Here is a 19,491-nt window from a genome sequence, read left to right as displayed (position 1 = left end):
AAAAAAAAAAAAAAAAAATCCCACTTCCTCCTCCCTAACCTCTGGCAATCACTGATTTTTTTTACTGTCTACATAATTTTGCCTTTCCCAGAATGTCATCTAATTGAAATCTCAAAGTATGCAGCCTTTTAAAATTGGCTTCTCTAGTAATATGCATTTAAATTTTCTCCATGTCTTTTCATGGTGTGATAGCTCATTTCTTTTTACCACTGAATAATATTCCATTGTCTGGATGTACCACAGTTTATTTAACCATTTACCTACTGAAGAACATCTTGGTTGCTTCTAAGTTTTGCCAATTGTAAATAAAGCTGCTATAAACATTCATGTGCAGGCTTTTGTATAGACATAATGTTCAACTCATCTGAGTAAACACCAAGAAGTGTAATTGCTGAATTACATGGTAAGAGTCAGTGTAGTTTCATTAAAAACTCTCAAACTGTCTTCCACAGCAGCTGACCATTTTGCATGCCCACCAGCAATTAATAAGACTTCCTGTTGCTCCACATCCTCACCAGCATTTAGTGTTTTGTCAGTGCTTTGCATGTTGGTACAGGGTGTGTTAACAGGTGTGTAGTGGTATTTCATTATTGTTGTAATTTGCTATTCTCTAATTACATGTACTGTTGAGATTCTTTTCATATGATTATTTACCACCTGTACTTTTTCTTTGGTGAGGTGTCTGTTCAAATCTTTTGTGCATTTTTAAAATCAAGTTGTTCATTTTCTTATTGGTGAGTCTTTAAAGTTCTTTGTATATTTTGGATAATACTCCTTTACCGGATGTGTCTTTTGCAAATATTTTCTCCCAGTCTGTGGCTTGTCTTCTCATTTTCTTGACAGTGTCTTTCATGGAGAAGTTTTTAATTTTAATAAAGTCCAAGTTACCAGTTATTTTTTCCATGGACATTTTTGGTGTTGTATCTAAAAAGCCATCACCATACCCAAAGTCATCTAGATTTTATCCTATGCTATGCTACATTCTAGGAGTCTTCTAGTTTTGTGTTTTACATTTAAATCTATAACCCGTTTTAACTTTTGTGAAGGGTGTAAGGTCTGTGGCTAGATTCATTTTTTTTGCATGTGGAAGTCCAGTTGATCAGCATCATTTGTTGAAAAGACTATCTTTTCCCTATTTTATTATCTTTGCTTCGTTGTCAAAGAGCAGTTGACTGTATTTATGTGGCTTTATTTCTGGGCTCTCTATTGTGTTCTATTGATCTGTTTGTCTATTCCTTTACCAATATCACACTGTCTTGAAAACTGTGGCTTTTTATTAATAGTAAGCCTTGAAGTCAAGTGTTGTCAGTCCTCCAGCTTTGTATTTCTCCTGCAATATTATGTTGGCTATTCTGGGGCTTTTGTCTGTCCATTTTAAACTAAGTTTTTGCCTCTCCATTCTAAACAAAGTTTATTGATACCCATAAAATATCTTTCTGGGATTTTGATTAGGATTACATCGAATCTATAGATCAAGTTGGGAAAAACTGACATCTTCACCATATTGAGTCTTCCTATCCATGAACGTGGACTCTCTCTCCATTTATGTAGTTTCTGATTTCTTTCATCAGAGTTTTATAGTTTTCCTCATATAGATCTTATATCTATTTTGTTAGATTTATACCTATTTCCTTTTGGGTGGTGCTAATTTCTAAGAATAGTTTTAACATTTTTAAATAGCCAAAAAGCCCCAAAAGATGAATAGTATGTCATGACACTTGAAAATTACATGAATTTCAAATTTTTAAAAAACTTTTAAAATTTTTAATTATTATGGGTACATGCTAGTTATGTATCTTTATAGGGTACATGTGATGTTTTGATACAGGCATACAATGTGAATTAATCAAATACCACAGGTGTTTAACATTTCTTTGTGTTAGGAACATTCCAATTCCACTCTTTCAATTATTTTAAAGTATACCCTAACTTATTGTTGATTATAGTCACCTCACTGTGCTATGAAATATTGTTCATTCTATCTAATTATCCAACTATATTTTTGTACCCATTAACCATCTTCACTGTACCTCCCTCCCTGCTACCCTTCTCAGCCTTTGCTAACCGTTATTCTACCGTCAGTCTTCATGAGATCAATTGTGCTAATATTTAGCTCCCACACATGAGTGAGAACATGCAAGATTTGTCTTTCTGTGCTTACCTTGTTTCACTTAACATAATGTTCTCTAGTTCCATCCACATTGTTGCAAATGGCAGAATTTCATTCCCTTTTGTGGCTATACAGTATTCCATTGGGTATATGTACAATTTCTTTATCTATTCATCCATTGATGGACACTTAGGTTGATTCCAAATTTTAGCTACTGTGAATAGTGCTGCAATAAACATGGGAGTGCAGATATCTTTTCAATATACCGTAAATTCAACTTTTACTGTAGAGTTTTATTGGATCAAAGCCATGCATATTCATTTACATATGTATCTCTATAGCAGTTTTCATGCTACAACAGCAAAGTTGAATAGTTACAAGAGAGACTCTATATGGCCTGCAAAGTCTAAGTTATTTACTATCTGGCTCCTCACAAAAAAGTTTGCCAATCCCTGGTCTGGAATAGGTGGCGGTTGGGAGTCAATAGCATAAGATTATACCAAATAACATCGGCCTGGATGACATCATCAAGGAAGCTAGTTAGACTCAACAGGAGGGTTATGAAACCTGGGAAAGCAGGGGCCCAGAGAGGGGAGGAGAAAGCAAAGCCTCCTGGAAAGGAAGGGTGGGAGGACAGGTGTGGCACAGAATGAAATCCCACAGAGTATGGGGGTACAAAAGCCAGGACAGAAAAGGCTTCAGTGGAGAGGAAGGTTGGCTATGTTGTATAAAGCCAAAAGGTCATATATGACAGTATTTAATTGAACTTGGTGATATTTGTGACTATTACAACAGTTTCAGTGGAATACTGAAGATGGATGTCTCCAGACATGTCTCCAGACTTGATGAGTGGAAGATAAGTTAAAAATGAGTGAAAATGAAGAAAAGTAAGTTCATGTAACATTTTTCATAAGTTCTGCTGTGAAGAGAAGCAGAGAAATAAATGGTAGTTTATTCAGGGAATATAAGAAAAAGAAAGGGATTTTTAAAGGTGAGCAATTGAGCAGGTTTATAGGCTGTGAGGGTGATGCAGCAGAGAAAGAGCAACTGATGTCGGAAGAGGCACAAGTGATCCCATCCCACAAGGGGTGGGATCCAGAGCTTAAGTGCCGGGGGGTGGTAACCTCTCACAGTTCAGGGATATCTCTCCCACTGTAAAAGATGGAAACACAGAGAATAAGTTCACGGAAACAGGCGGTTTGGGGGATCGATGGTAGGAAGATGCAGATCTTCCTGTCTGCCTCTATGTTCTCAATGGAAGGTGAATTTTCCTCATGACATGTGTATTGGAGGTGGGGTAGAGAGGGGGAAGCATTTGAGAAAAGAAGAGAAGGAATGAGAAACTCATCAGGAACAGGAGGAAAGCAAATTTACTAGGGAAACAGATTAGCATTGCCTGGCAAGATGAGTATCCATTTGAGATTTGGGATCACAGATTTGAAATGAAAACAGTGACTTTCTCCAACAACAATCAGCAGAGTTGATTCTTATGGCTGGATTCAACCAGTAATTCTCCAAAGGCCCCATAGGCTGAAATCAAGCTTGGTTCCCTCTTAGCTCAGTGGCTGTAATCTTTGTGCTGTGCCAAAGTGTTCCTACCCTGACAGATACATGCTAATATACAGATGAATAGCTACGGTCAGTTTTTAGGAGCTTTATCTATACAATTTCCATAGTAAAAAAATGGCTATTTTTCTCTCCCTGCAAAGTACAGTGCAAATTATCCTCTAATTTTTCAGGCGGTGCTCTATGAAGTACCACAACTCAATTTTTTATTCTCCTATCTAAACTTGTGTAACTTTTGGAGCACTGAACATCCTCGGGTGTTTCACTTATGCTCCATATACGAATAATTCAAATTCCTGCTAATTAATTTCTTATAAATGAAACGGTATGCTGATCTGGCATTTTCAATCACAGTTTGACCCACTCTGAGAAAGTATCCATGTGCATTTTTTTCATCAATGCATCCCTAACATCTAGTAAGTCCTCAACATATAGTAGGTGCTCATTAAGCATTCGTTGAATCAATGAATCTCACTTTGAAAATAAAATATAAATCAATGGTTTTTATGAAGCATATAGAAAGTAAAATATTCACAAATTAACTTAGCACATTCAATACATACAAATTATTCCTTCATTTGAATGTTCTCTTCATTAAAATATTAATACTACTCAAATGGAAGATCTACTTGCAAGATAAACCTTCTCAAAAGTACTGTTTGGCCAGTTATGTATCCTGATATTAATTATAAAGACCATATATTGTTATTACTAACAGGTTGTTTTCTTTTTTTAAAACTTTACATTTAGAATTGTAATACTTCCATATACACTACTTCATACAAATACTAAACACTTCCAGCAGGGGGCTCAAGAATTCCATTTTAAGGAAAAAAGTTTAAAAAGCCCATTGTCCAACAGTAGCTACTGTAAAATTCGGAAGGCAATTCCCATAAAAATATGTTCCTCCTCTTGATCTAGTAAACCTAGGTCTCTGAATTTACTTAAAAATAATCCAAATGAAAGGAAAAAACTAGATTACAATAAAATGGTATTATTTATAAACTGTGCATTTATGGATAAATACACTTTTATCTAATTCTAGAAAAAAATTGAATTATAATCGCAAAATGTTTATAAAATTGAATAGGTATATGAGCAAACTACATAAGAACACAGAAAGATAACATATTATATGTAAGTGAGAATTTGTATGAAATTATTTTTCACTATTATTCTTAATTATGTTTATATAAACATTTGGGTAGTTTTTTTTTCATGTTCAAAGATAAAAAAGAATAATTTATTTTTACAGAATTTGCATGCCCCTTTATTTTTAATGCTGAAATAATAATAGAAAAAATTTAGAAAGCAAGTGGAATGGTTTATTTATGAAACAACTTGGGAATCTAGAGGCACTTCATTTTCATAGGTAAAGCTAATGGGGTACAGCACCACTTTATTCCTGCCGACAACTAACATTAACGTTCCTCTGGGAACTTCCAGACAGAGGTCCCATATCTTTTTATTCACTCTATTTACTTATATTCTGCTTCATTTCAAGAAGAATCTGAGGTATCAATATAAGCACTTAAATATTAGGAACATAAATAATTCAAGGTAAGAGAAAATAGGAAACAAAAAGTAATATGAGGTCAGAAGAAGACGTATATATATACACACATACACATATATACACATATACGCACATCCTGTATATGCATCCTCATAACCATAGGTAGGCCACAAATGTGACTTCAAGTTTCCTAGCATCAAAACTAAAAAAGACTAAAAAAGAAATATAACCTAATACAAGATCAAAAGGTCAAAATACTAAAGAGAATTCATGCTTCTCCAGACCTTGAGATCTAATGGAAATTTTCCTATAGACATTAAGAGTGTCACTAAATGACATACTTGGTGATACTTTCAATACCAACAAAAGTGTATTCCATACAACACTGCTTAAAAAGCAAAGGTTAATAAAGGGATTTTTAAAAACCCAGATATTTAGTTTTCTGATCTTCTGGCTTGATCCAGGTATAAAATTTAGAATACTTAAACAGTAGAGTCAATACCACCTTCTAGGAGGCTATTTGGGAATTTGTGTATATATTTTTGGTTGTCCCAGCAGGGTGGGCAATACTGGCATTTACTGGGCAGTGGCCAAGGATGCTAGACATCATGCAGCGTACAGGGCAGTAATTAACCACAAAGAATTGTGCTATAGGCTGCACACTGGAATGCCCTGCTCAACGTGTACATAAGAGAAAACAAAGGTCAAAGCACAGAATATAACTCTGTTTTACATACAAACACATTTTTTTCTTATTCTCTGTCAAGATACACTAAACTTTCCAGGAATGCTACCACCACAAAAACTAAGAGAAGACTGTTGCTTTCTTTTACTTGGAATTTTACTAAAAGAGTTGTTCATATGGTACAACCTCTGTGGAAAGTAATATGGAGATACCTCAAAGAGCTACAAGTAGAACTACCATTTGATCCAGCATTCCCATTACTGAGCATCTACCCAAAAGCACAAAAGACATTCTATAAAAAAGACATCTGCACTAGAATGTTTATAGCAGCACAATTCACAATTGCAAAGATGTGGAAACAACCCGAGTGCCCATCAATACGTAAGTGGATTAATAAAGTGTCATATATGTATACCATGGAGTTCTACTCAGCCACAAAAAACAACGGTGATCTAGCACCTCTTGTATTATACTGGATAAAGCTGGAACCCATTCTACTATGTGAAGTATCATAAGAGTGGAAAAACAAGCACCACATGTACTCACCATCAAATTGGTTTTAACTGATCAACACTTAAATACACATATAGTAATAACATTCATCAAGTGTCGGGCAGATGGGAGGGGGGAGCGGGGATGGGTATACACACCTAATACACACCTAACGGGTGCGGTGTACACTGTCTGGGCCATGGACACGCTTGAAGCTCTGACTCGGGTGGGGCAAAGGCAATATACGTAACTTAAACCTAAACATTTGTACCCCCATAATATGCTGAAATAAGAAAAAAAATTAAAAGTTGTTCATAATGTCTTTTGGAAGAGTTGTGCCCTAGCATATACTGAAATACACATTATTTTTAACATAAATTTCTTTCCTTTTGTTTGTTCTTTATATACAGTTAAGGCATTCTATTGATGTTTAGAGTAATTTGTGTGGGTAAGTTATATTGCCTAAGAATTTCATTTCAGGATAGTAAAGGTGGCCTTTTTATATTAAGGTCTGGTAGATGATTGAGAACCACCAAGCCAGATGGACAGACTATGTATCTTCTGGGGAATCCTTTATGCGTATAATTTGTCTCCAATGAAATTTTAGTAAGAGCTATCTAGCAAACAGGATAAGGCTGGAGTGCAGTTGTTCTCTTTTCCTGAATAAGGGGAAAAGTTTATGTACTTTAAAAATCCATCCATAGGCTAATACCTTCTTATGAAATTTAGGGAGCTAGCTGGAGGGTATCGAGTCAGAGAAGGACCAATTGTTTATTGCCCCACTAATGACAATAAAACTACTATCAAGGGCAACAAGGAAATACTTCTCTTTCTACACTGGCAGTGGAGTGGAGTGGGAGGTACAGAGAGTTGGAAGGAGAGTGGAGGAAAGAAGAACAAACCCAGCTCATTTCAATCGAGTTTTACATAATGAAGATGAGTTACAGCACAGAGGGGGCCACACTCGTCCTGGTCATCTAATATCTCAGATATCTGGAGCCCCTCACAGTGTTATCAGTGTGCATGTTCTGCACATATGAGTTCAAGCACCCTGGCCCACGATGTGTTCCACAGTGCAGAATGGTGCCAAGAAAGATTAAAAATGCTACAAGCATAATGTTCAAACATGTTTTGTTTTCATTAGGGGACTGAGTTTAACAATGTCCCAAAGGAAAATATCAGTGCCTGAAATGTGACTATTACTCAAGTAGAACACTAACAGAGTCGACCCCTTTTTTGATAATTGACTGCTGACAGCTTTCAAGCCACACCCTTCCCTGTTCCCCACCTGCCCCACATATGAGCAAAGGTATAAGAAAGCCTCCAAGACATACAAGCCCCGTCTGCCTAAAGAACCCTCATCCAGGCCCACTTTCTAACCACAATAAAAGCCAAAGCCAGTCACCAATCCTTGCTCTTCTCAAGCCATTTCTGCACCTGCTTGGGAGCCATCCTGCTCTCAGAAAGTCTCATTATATGAGTAATAAACCTTTTCATACGCTGTTGGAATGTGTGTAGCATTATTGGTTTCAACATTTGAATCATTGGTGGGGTGGGTGGGCATCATGTTTCTGCAGAGTGAGTACAAGACAATTAAGAAAACAAAAACTTGTAAATTATTACGGAAAAACAAGAATAAATTTTTTTAAAAATAAAAATATCAGTTTAGTTAATGAACTGAAAAGCTGATCTCAGAAGGATGGCCACAGCTACACTTCCTCACACAGAAACATTTTCGGCATTAATCTGCTGAACATATGGCTTTATAAATCTGGCAGTATAAACTACACTTGACCAGACAGCACACACATTAAATAAGGGATAGCCGATTGGCGCTAAGTACAGACTGTCAGCTGGAACTGACCCTGCTCTGTAGGTGGGAGGCTCTCCCACATGGCATCATTACATCTGAATCAACTGTTTTCCATGAGGAACAGTCAGGCCTTGGGACCAGCGAAGTTGTTCTTGAGTCCTCAGCTGAGAAAAGTAAGCTTCTGGGGATCAGTCAGGACTTGGACTTCTAAAAATCTCACTTCGCACTTTCTCACAATAAACAATTAGGTTCCCAACCTGTCCTTACCAATTTTGAACACCAAAGCATGTCAAGGGTTTATTATTTTATTCACTATCTTGGGAAGCCATAAAAATTCCAGTTGGCATATTGCCTCTAATGGCTATGGGTAAAGTTCTTTGTTAACTGGGTCAACGTATTCTATGAAACTATGACTGAACATAGAACAACTTCATCCCAAAACAAGAAGCAGACTAATCTGCTAGTTTGTTTCAGTAATGCACTGATAAAAGAAATCTTCCCAAAGGTAAATAACGGAATTTCAAAAGATTCAAGAAATCAAAGATGGAATTCAAAATTCCTCTTTGTTTCACGCCTCTCAAACTTTCTGTCAACAATTCAGTTATGGACTCTGGCACAACTGTGACAAGAATTAAGGTGAGGAGAAAACAGTCACTTTCTGCAAATTTCAAGCCAAAATATGGATGTCCTCTCTTATCTGTGAGATAAGTTTTAGTTACCTGTGGTCAACTGAAGTCTAATAATATTAAAGGGAAGATTCCAGAAATAAACAACTTGTATGTTTTTAAATGCATGCTGTTCTGAGTAGCATGACGCAATCTTGCAATGTCTGCTCCATCCCACTGGGGCGTGAATCATCCCTTTGTCCAGCAGATCCCATTGTACACACTCCCTGCCCGTTAATCACTTGGCAGCTGTCTCGGGTATCAGATTGAAAAAGCAGTGTGTTTGGGATTCAGTACTATCTACGGTTTCAGGCATTCACTTGGGGTCTTGGAATGAGTCCTCCTCAGATAAGGGGAGACTACTGTATTCTTCCTTAGAATGTGAATTTCAGAATGTGCCCTCCGGGGCCTGGGGCACAGTACAGGTGCCTCCGGGGACTTTCACGTGCCAGATTTCTGTAGGTACTGCCAGCTGAAGAAAGGATTCTGAAGCTAAAATATTTAAACCACTGAATAATTCTTAACACTGCTCCCAAGAGAAGCATCTAAGAAATATTTCTCCCAGATTTGTTCCATCTGCTACCATTTAGCTCAGCCAGGTAATGTTTGTAAGTAATCTGATGGAGACTTTCTCCATGTAAAGTGACATATCACCCCCAAAGGGATAGTCCATGGGGAAGCAGTTCAAATTAAGACTCCTGTCACTCTGCTGCCTGACCTGATGCTCAGGCCTCCAGAGAAACATATTCCGCTGTGGGAAATAAATACAGTTTCAATGATCGTCAAAATGTAATGCTACAGTACATGCATTATTAGCACTACCTAAAAAAAGGTCATGTGAACTTATTAGGACACCAAATGAGAATTAGAAAGAAAAACTTTACTCTTTAAGACCCTGGAAATTCAGGATTTTCCTTTAATTTTCAATTCCTGACTACATAAATATTTTTACTTGACTGCAATTATAGCTAAAAATTTTTTTCACTTGGAGTATCATACTTTTCTAGATTTCCAAAAGCCTTCAAAATATGAATAGTGATGATTATACAGTATTTCCTTGTGAAGATTGTAAAAGTATTCTATGGGTCAGAGAAAGGCAGTTAGGATGAGTGTCTGTCAAGAGATGGGCCCTTCTATAATGCTGAACAGCCATGGGCTGGAGTTATTGGATAATAAGGAGAAATGCAAGGGGATACCATTACCAAAGAATCTTTCTTCTTCAGGTGCCCAGATACGACATACTGGTTCATGGCTGACAAAGTTAACAGTATCTGGAAGTGAAGGATTTTAAAGGGGACTACAAACGTCACTACCATTTGGTGCATAATTGCTCCCTTTACTGGGTTTTTGGAATCTCTCCATCAGGCTACAAGGGACAAAACAAGAGAAGGACAGCTCCCTGGAAAGTAAGAGTAAGCTAACTAGGTTTGAACCCTTGTTCCACTACATCTAAAGTATTTATCACAATACTTGACTTATAGTCTTATCTTCCTTGGCATCATTATGCCACAGTGTTAAACGATAAACTTTATTGTGGTGTTCAGTCCTGTTTGCTTCCATGTTGGTCCTACACTATGCAAATTTCTAGAGGCTTATTCCTAGGCCTTTGGGGTTGGAAGTCCTTCTGCCTTCCAAGTAGGGCTCTTTTCTAAGACTGTCTAGATGTTATTATACTCCTCATTATCTGACTGAGTGTTTTGTTTGTTTGTTTTGTTTTGTTTTTAGCAACACCTGCTTGCTCCTGGGTGGCTGACCTCTTGTCTAGTTTCAGATTCCTTCTCCCAAGCAACATCTCCATCAGACTCTTTTTCCTACTTCTTCATCATCTCTTTTCTACTCAGGACTGGTGTGAAACACGAATGAATTCCTGGCCAGAGCTGGAAAGTGAGGAGAGTGAGGGAGGCCAGGATAACAGGATGGGTCCTCTTGCCCACCAGGGTAATTACGTGAAGGTTGTGGTTTCCTAGATTCACTTTGTCCTTTTCTCCCGAAGGTAGATCTGCCTGGGGACAGTTTATGTCACACCATTGGCTTCCGACCTCACTCCCAGAACAGGGCCCGTGGAGCAGGAGCAGCCTGGCCCCTTTGCCCTCCACGGTTAGTTCTGCTATAGTCAAGGCCTCCATGCTTGGCTGTGCAAGGATACCCACAAGGGCTGTGATGCATCCCGGCCTCTACTCAAGCAGCGCCCCAAGCAGAGTGTGCCCAGAGGCAGGTCATGTCTCTAGTGCCAAGGTGGAGTGTGTGCTTATGCAGCCCTGTGGTTTGCATGTATTTTCAAGAGATGTATTAGCATTAGGCGGGAATTTGCTTTTTAAAAAAATTTCCTGGATGAAATCTGTGGGCCAATTTTTAAGAAGGCTATACTTTAGAGCAATATGTAGGAGGAACACGCACACATCTTGTTACACTTAGCGGTATTCATCACTCCCACTCAGCACTTCCAATTTCTCTCCAAGACAGCGACGATTTTCAAACGCTTAAAATACTTACATTTTATACTATACTTACTACAACTGACTAAACATATAATCAACTGTCAGTAGAAATAGCTATAGGTGGATAAAAATCAATGTTAACCCTGAATTTTTTCAAATCTATCTATATATATATATATATATAATGGTTAAAAACTATATATCAGTAAATGTCCATAATAGTAAACAACGATTAAGAAATTGAAGAATTATGCTTTCATTCATGCTTCCATATTCCAAACTCTTTGCTTCATCTTAATTTCAATTCCACAGTACAAAGCAGCTGTTTGCCATTCCCAACCACACTACGATTTCAGGGTTTTGTTTTTGTTTTTGTTTGGTTTGGTTTTTTTGGGCCATAATCTGTGTCCCTGTCTCAAAGGGAACAAAGATTTATTATAAAGTCACTTTAATGTTCAAGAAACCAAACTCCCTTGGATGTTGTCCATGAAAGACTATCAATTTCCAACTTCCATTCTGCAGCAAAGAGTAATCGTAAACAGAATACAAGTGCAACTCTGAACACTCAAGGGCTGAGGAAAGGCACAGTTTCCAGGTTGAGAAAACTATCAAAATAGTTACTCTCTAAAATGCCTGAACACTTCCCTGCCTCCTTCAGTGAAGTGTAACAAATATAACTTAACCTTTTCTTAATGATAGAGGACATTTAAAAAGAACAATAGACTTGAAATTAGGAGGACTAAGGTTTGACTAATTGGGTGAAAATATATTGGGGGATTGATCTTAGTTAATTCACTGCAACTCCCTGGCCATGTCATCTTTCAAATGGGATCGCAACATTCCCCAGAGCTGATTTAAAGATCAAGTTAAACAGCACACATAAAGTAGCTAGTGCTGTCCTCTGGCTCTTTTAGAAGGTGCTGTGTGAAATGTCAGCCACCTTCCTGCCCCTAGGTACACGTGTGACAGATGAGTTACTGCTGTGTGCCTCAGGCTCATCACTCTTCTGCAGATGTCCAGTCAAGAATGGGTCTCTGGTGTCTGCACAAAATAAATGCAACCCCAGGTCTGGCCCTGGGTCTTTCTTTTCTTTCTTTCTTTTTTTGTAAGGCACTTACACCAGGTACCCATATATTTTCATCTCAATTGGCTTTCTCCTTCTCATAAAAGTGGACTTTGAGCATCTGAGGCATATGACTCCTGGTCAATGGGATGTGGCTGCCCTTCTACAAACTTCTTCCCTGTTTCTGAGTAGTTTTCTTGCCCTTCCAAAAGTGAGCTCCCCTTCCCCTATCTTCAGTTCACATTTCATAAATCCTTTGTGCCACAGGCATCATCATATATATATTAAAATAGCCATTCTGAAGGAAACCACAAAGTAATCAAGGCAAACAATGAGGCAGCCACTTATCTTTGAATGTGTATTTTAACTAAGCCTTCACAGCAATTTTTGTGTTCTTGAGTTTACTAAAAATTTGGACATGCTTTACAGTTTATGGCCTCTAAGCTTAAAAGCTTTAGTTCTTAATGCTGCTGAGTACAAATACTATTATTTACTATTTCATCTCCATTGCACACCTGCGAAGTATGATCTATGGATTTTCAGTCTCTAGAGATGGTCAAATGCAGGTGCAACTATAATTCAGGTAAAGAGAAAAATTCACACAGACACAATTTAGAGCTGGTATCTTTCTTTACATCTGTAAACAAAAAAAAAACCCTGTATATTATTTATTCATCTCACTAGGAATATTTTTTAGCAACTCTGTGAATGATAACTGCCTGCCTGAATTTCCTAAAGCTTGAAATTTGGCTGGGCTAACCCTGAATTTGTGATCCATCACCTTTCTTTCCCTCTTTGTACCTCCTACTTGATGGATGATTTTTTTTGTCCTTTCTAACTACTGTTTTTATTACATCTGCCAGAGTTGCCTCAATTATTCTATGAAACATATCTCAAACTCTGCCAACTCCAGAAAAGAGAATTGACAATATCATATATTTTAATAAGCCTATAAAGAAAATTTAGTGGAAAATGGAAACTACAAAGATAATAAAAAAGATTAATGAAACTAAGAGTTGGTTTTTTGAAAAGATAAACAAAATAGACAAAATTTAACCAGACTAAAAAAATGGAGAAGACAAATAAAATCAGAAAGGAAAGAAGAGGTATTATAACTGATATCACGGAAATACCAAGGATCATAAGAGACTACTGTAAATAATTATATACTAACAAATTGGATAACCTAGAAGAAATGGATAAATTCCCAGAAATATACATCCTACCAAGACTGAATCAAAAAGAAATAAAAAAAAAATATGAACAAACAGCAAGTAAAGCAATTGAATCAATAATTTAAAAATCTCCCATCAAAGAAAAGCCCAGGACCTGATGGCTTCACAGCAGAATTCTACCAATACCAATCTCTTGGGAAAAAACTGAGGAAGAAGGAATGCCTTCAAATTCATTTTACAAGGCCAGCATTAGGCTGATACCAAAGCCAGACAAGAACACTACAAAAAAGAAAAATTGCAGGCCAATATTTCTGACGAACACAGATGTAAAAACACTCAACAAAATACTAGCAAACTCAACAAAATACTAGCAAACTGAATTCAATAGCATATTAAAAGAATCATTTACCATGATCAAGTGACATTTATCTCTGGGATGCAAAGATGGTTCAACACATGCAAATCAATAGATGTGATGCACCATATTAACAGGATGAAGAACAAAAACCATATGATCGTCTCAATAGACGCAGAAAAAGCATTTGACAAAATTTAACATCCTTTTGTGTTAAAGACTCTCAACAAATTAGGCACAGAAGGATTGTACCTCAAAACAATAAAGGCCATATATGAAAACTCACAATTGACATTATACTTGGTGAAAAGTTGAAACCTCTTCCTCTAAGATTAGAAACAAGACAAGGATGCTCATTCACTCTGACTACTTCTATTCAACACAGTACTGGAAATTCTAGCCAGAAGAATTAGACAAGAAAAAAAAATAAAATAAAAGGCATCCTAGATCTCTAATAGCCAAAGCAATTTTGTGCAAAAAGGACAAAGCTGGAGACAAGAAGAAGAAGCAAGAAAACAAGTAACTCAATCACCATATTGGCAAAGGACCTAATAGACTTTTCTCAAAAGAAGACACATATATGGCCAACAGATATATGAAAAAATGTTCATCATGATTAATCATCAGGGAAAGGCTAATTAAAACCACAATGAAATATCACCTCATGCCTATCACAATGGCTATGAAGAAAAAGACATAAGATAGCAAGTATTGACAAGTGTGTGGAGAAAAAATGAACCCTTGTGAACTGTTGGTGGGAATGTAAATTAATACAGCCCTTATGAAAACAGTATGGAGGTTCCTCAGAAAACTAAAAATAGAATTACCATATGAACTATAGTAATCCCACTTCTGGGTATGTATCCAAAGGAATTAAAATCAGTATATGCTGTAGAAATATCTATCTGCACTCCCATGTTCATTGCAGCATTATTCATAATAGCTAAGATACAGAAGCACCCTTGGTGTCCATCATCAGATGAATGGACAAAGAACATGTGGTATATATACCCAATGGAAGACTATTTAGCTTTAAAAAAGGGAGAAATCCTGTCATTTGGGACAACATGGATGAACCTTGAGGACATTATGCTAAGTGAAATAGACCAGGCACAGAAAGATAAATACCTCATGATCTCACTTATATGTGGAATCTAAAAACAGTTGAACTCATAGAAGTGTAGAATACAATGGTGGTTACCAGACACTGTGTGGAGGGGGATTGTTTTAATCCATTTAGTGTTGCTATAAACGAGTACCTGAGGCTGGGTAATTTACAGAGAAAAGAGGTTTATTTGGCTCACAGTTCTGTAGGCTATACAAGAAGAATGTCACCAGCATCTGCTTCCAGTGAGGGCTGCTTCTACTCATGGTGTAAGGGGAAGGGGATTTGGTATGTGTGGAAATCACATGGTGAGATAGGAAGCAAGGAGAGAGGGGTGCTAGGTTCTTTTTAACAACCAGCTGTCATGGGAACTAGTAGTGAGAACTCTCTCACTCCCCTGACTCCCCAGGGAGTGCATTAATCTATTCAGGAGGGATCCAACCCCAGGACTCAAACACCTCCCATTAGGCCCCACCTCCAACATTGGGGATCAAATTTCAATATGAAATTTGGAGGGGACAAACATTCAAACTATAGCAGAGGAACAGAGGTAGGTGTGGAAAGGGGAGATGTTGATCAAAGGGAAGAAAGTTCTAGTTAGACAGGAGGAATAAGCTTTAGTAATCTATTGTACAGAATAGTGACTATAATAAATAATAATACATTGTATATTTCAAAATTGCTAGGAGTAGATTTTAAATGTTTTCACCACTAAAACATGATAGGTATGTGGGATGATGGATTTCTCACTTAGCCTGATTTAATCATTCTACATTGCAAACATATATCAAAACATCACATTTACCCCATAAATATATACAATTATTATTTGTCCATTAAAAATAAAATCAAAAAAAGAAGAAAAATTAATGGAAAGGTGACCTCCCACCCATTATTCAAGACCCAAATACCACCTTCTCTGTAAAATTTTATACCAGTGGCCCCATTTGACCACATCCTTCTTCTCCCACTGTGATTTACATTCTCCTTCTATTATGACTCCCGTCCCAGTGAGGACACATAATTATTTATATGTGCTTCTCTCCCCGACCAGGATGTGAACCTACCAAGAGAAGAGGCCCTTATTTTAGCATAGAAAATACTGAATTCAAGTTGGATGTAATGGAAGGACAAAATTTTATAAAGACTATATACATCCAGTCTGTGTCTGAATTGATTTATTTGAGTAGTTCTCAAATGTAAATGGATGTACTCTGATATCCTGTAAATCCTATAACAATTTTAGTCATGATCATATTAGGATTTAAAATCATCACATCTAATCTAAATCCCTTATATTCTGACCCTGAGATATATGGAAGACAGGGTGCCAAGATGCTGGACATAGATTTTTGGAGCTTTAAATATTTTTTGTCTTAAGACAATAAAGCCATGACTGAGTCACTGAGCTCCAGTAATAACAATGACAATCTAAGTTACCTTGCGAACTCTTTCCCTTATGATAGTTATTTAAGATATTTTCAAAATTTTACCAGCGAGCACTGAGTTAAGATTAAAATACTATGTTTGCTGGATCATATTAAAAATTAAATTGTTTTACTTATCTTTCTATAACATTAGTTATAAAATTAAGTAGATGTGAAACTTTTTTAACATCAAAATGAATAATAAAAATATAACTAAATCTCATACCTCAAGGATAATTTCCTCTGATTAGGTACAATTAAAATGTTAACACTCTCAGATCACATTTGGTACCATACCTGTCCTGTGTATGCAAACTCCAGAGCCTGCTTTAAGCCAAGGCTGGTCACCCCATGCAAATTCACCTCATCGGCTCCACTTTCCACCATACAAAGACTGAACATTGCCTGAGCCGGGGGAAAGAAAGAAAGAGAAAGAATTATGGGTCTTAGAGCGCAAGGGAGCAAGACAATATCCTAGAGAGTCTAAGAAAGGAAAAGTTTTACCAATTAAAATTGTTTTTGATTTTGAAATGCTTCTACAAAGCTTCATCCACACAAGCCACTGCAAATCACTTTGATGTCTAAACAGTTATAGTAACAACATACACAGTACCTCATTCCTTATAGTACCTCATTCCTTACACACAGAGTCTCATTTGAGGTGACTGTGTTTAGGCTCATTGAATTCATTCTCTTAATTCTGGGTTCTCACTGATATCAAGTAATAAGCAACAATCCGAACATTCTGGCCAATAGGATATGGAAAGTGGCACCTTCATCTCCTGACTTCTCTGCCTTTTTTCCTGCCTCATTCCAATGACACATCTTGTTCCTCTCATCTGCCATGTATCACACACTCCATTCCAGTCCTCAAAGCATGGTCCCTGAGCCAGCAACATTAGCATCACCTGGAAACATGATTAAGTATAGATTCTCAGGGCCTCACTGCAGACCTACTGAACCCAAAACTCAGAGTGGGGCCAGTGATCGGTGTTGTAACACGCCCTTCAGGTAACTCTGATGCTCACCTGAATTTGAGAACCACTAAGTTATTCAGTACAAATCAATTTGCCCCCAACCAATTCTTCAAATGGCCAACTTATTGAAAATCAGTTCTCCCATGAATGATCAGTATGTCAAATGAAAAGACATACAAATGGCCAACAGGTATATGAAAAAGTGCTCAACATTACTAATCATCATGGAAAAACAGATCAAAACCACAATGAGGTATCACTTCACACCTGTTAGGATGGCTATTATCAAAAAGACAAGTGTTGGTGAGGCTGTAGAGAAAAGGGAATCTTCATTCACTGTTGGTGAGAATGTAAACTGGCATAGCCATTATGGGAAACAGTACAGAGGTGCCTCAAAAAATTAAAAACAAGCTATGCATGGTAGAATGCACCTGTAATCCCAGCTACTCAGGAGGCTGAGGTGGGAGAATTGCTTGAACCCAGGAGTTCGATACCAGCCTGGGCAACAACAATGCGACATCCCATCTTAAGAAAAAATTAAAAATAGAACTACCTTATGACCCAGCAATGTCACTGTGGGGTATACATGCAAAGGAAATGAAATCAGTATCTCAAAGAGTTATCCGCACTCCATGTTCACTGCAGCATTATCCACAACAGCCAAGATATGGAAACAACCTAAATGTCCACTGATGGATGAATGGCTTTAAAAAATGGGAGACACACACACCCAGTTGAATATTATTCAGCCTTAAAAAGGAAAGAAATCCTGCCATTTGCAACAACACGGATGAACATGAAGGGCATTATGCTAAGTGAAATAAACCAGACATATAAAGATAAATATTGAGTGATCTCACTTCCGTAGGCACACCATGGAGATACTGCGGGTTTGGTTCCAGACCACCATAATAAAGTGAATATCACGATAAAGTGAGTCACAGAAATTTGTCGGTTTCCCAGTGCACATAAAAGTTATGTTTACACTATACTATAGTCTATTAGGTGTACATACAAAGTGAACAATGCCTGACATACGGCAAACGCTTAGTCAAATTTATATTTTGTGATAACAATGAAATGGAATGAAGTTTCTTTTATGTATTCCCTCATTAAAAGGATTGATATATTAGAAGTATCAGTTTCTGGCTTTTTTTTCTAAATCAAGTGTGGCTATAGATAAAAAATGCTACAGGAAATTGACTTTAGAGTTAAAGGGATTCTGTTTATGCATTTGTAGAAGATGGCCTGGAAACTCCAAAATAAAAAAACACAAGTCACAGTAAAAATAAACAATAAAAATAATTTGTGTAATTCTGAATTTTTTCCTAGATTTCTTACAACTACTTTGAAAAGAACCTGAAAAAATTTTTAATTGTTTTCAATGTCTTTTTATTATATGGGTGGTTAAGTTTTTAATATTCTCCACATCGAGTTCTTTTTTCAGATCTTCCAAGTTGCAGCTGTACTTGTGGTGACCAGTTGTTCCCCAACAGCCTACACACAGAGCAGGACCAAAATGATTCAAACCGCAGAAGAATGATTTGGGTTAATGAAACAGAAAAATTTCCTGAGAACAAAGGTTAAAAAATCAAAACAGGCTGCCAATGGAGTTTTTAAAATCTGCTTTTCTAGGGTCTTTCAAAAGTAATCAGGGTAACAGTGGCATAGAACAGGGATCCTCAACCAGTGGCTTGTGAGCCAATGAACTTGTAGCCTGGCTTAGTAGAGTTGGGGAGAAAACACAATTCCTTAAATAATGTACATCTGTATTTGCACACATCTGTATAAGCAATAAAGGGACACCAAATTGGTAATTGTTTTATACCAATATAATCAAATAAATTATCTATAATTGTTATATTGTAGGGTTTGATTGTAGAAGGAAAGAAGGAACTTAATTTTATCTCATTTACGTAAGTATTATTTGGATCATTACAATGAACATGTGAACAACTGTCTTTTTTTTTTTTGAGACAGAGTCTCACTGTGTTGCCCAGGCTAGAGTGCCATGGCATCATCCTAGCTCACAGCAACCTCAAACTCCTGGGCTCAAGCAATCCTTCTGCCTCAGCCTCCCAAGTAGCTGGGACTACAGGCATGT

General features: G+C 37.1%; 1 protein-coding gene across 5 annotated transcripts in view; it reads right to left on the bottom strand.

Moving 5' to 3' along the window:
* KLHL32 (kelch-like family member 32) overlaps positions 1-19,491 on the bottom strand; it is a 214,394-nt gene that overhangs the window by 81,460 nt on the left and 113,443 nt on the right. For 3 of the 5 annotated variants that reach the window (XM_012661852.1, XM_012661854.1, XM_012661856.1), the window contains one exon: positions 16,708-16,815. The exons of the other annotated variants lie outside the window; for them this stretch is intronic. In XM_012661852.1, coding sequence (XP_012517306.1) covers positions 16,708-16,815 — 108 coding nt within the window. The remainder of the gene's footprint in view (positions 1-16,707; positions 16,816-19,491) is intronic. 5 annotated transcript variants of the gene reach the window in all.

Source organism: Propithecus coquereli, unplaced genomic scaffold (assembly GCF_000956105.1).
Source record: "Propithecus coquereli isolate 6110/MARCELLA unplaced genomic scaffold, Pcoq_1.0 Scaffold74, whole genome shotgun sequence".
In the NCBI taxonomy this organism is placed as follows: Eukaryota; Metazoa; Chordata; class Mammalia; order Primates; family Indriidae; genus Propithecus; species Propithecus coquereli.
This window is presented reverse-complemented; position numbering and strand designations above follow the sequence as displayed.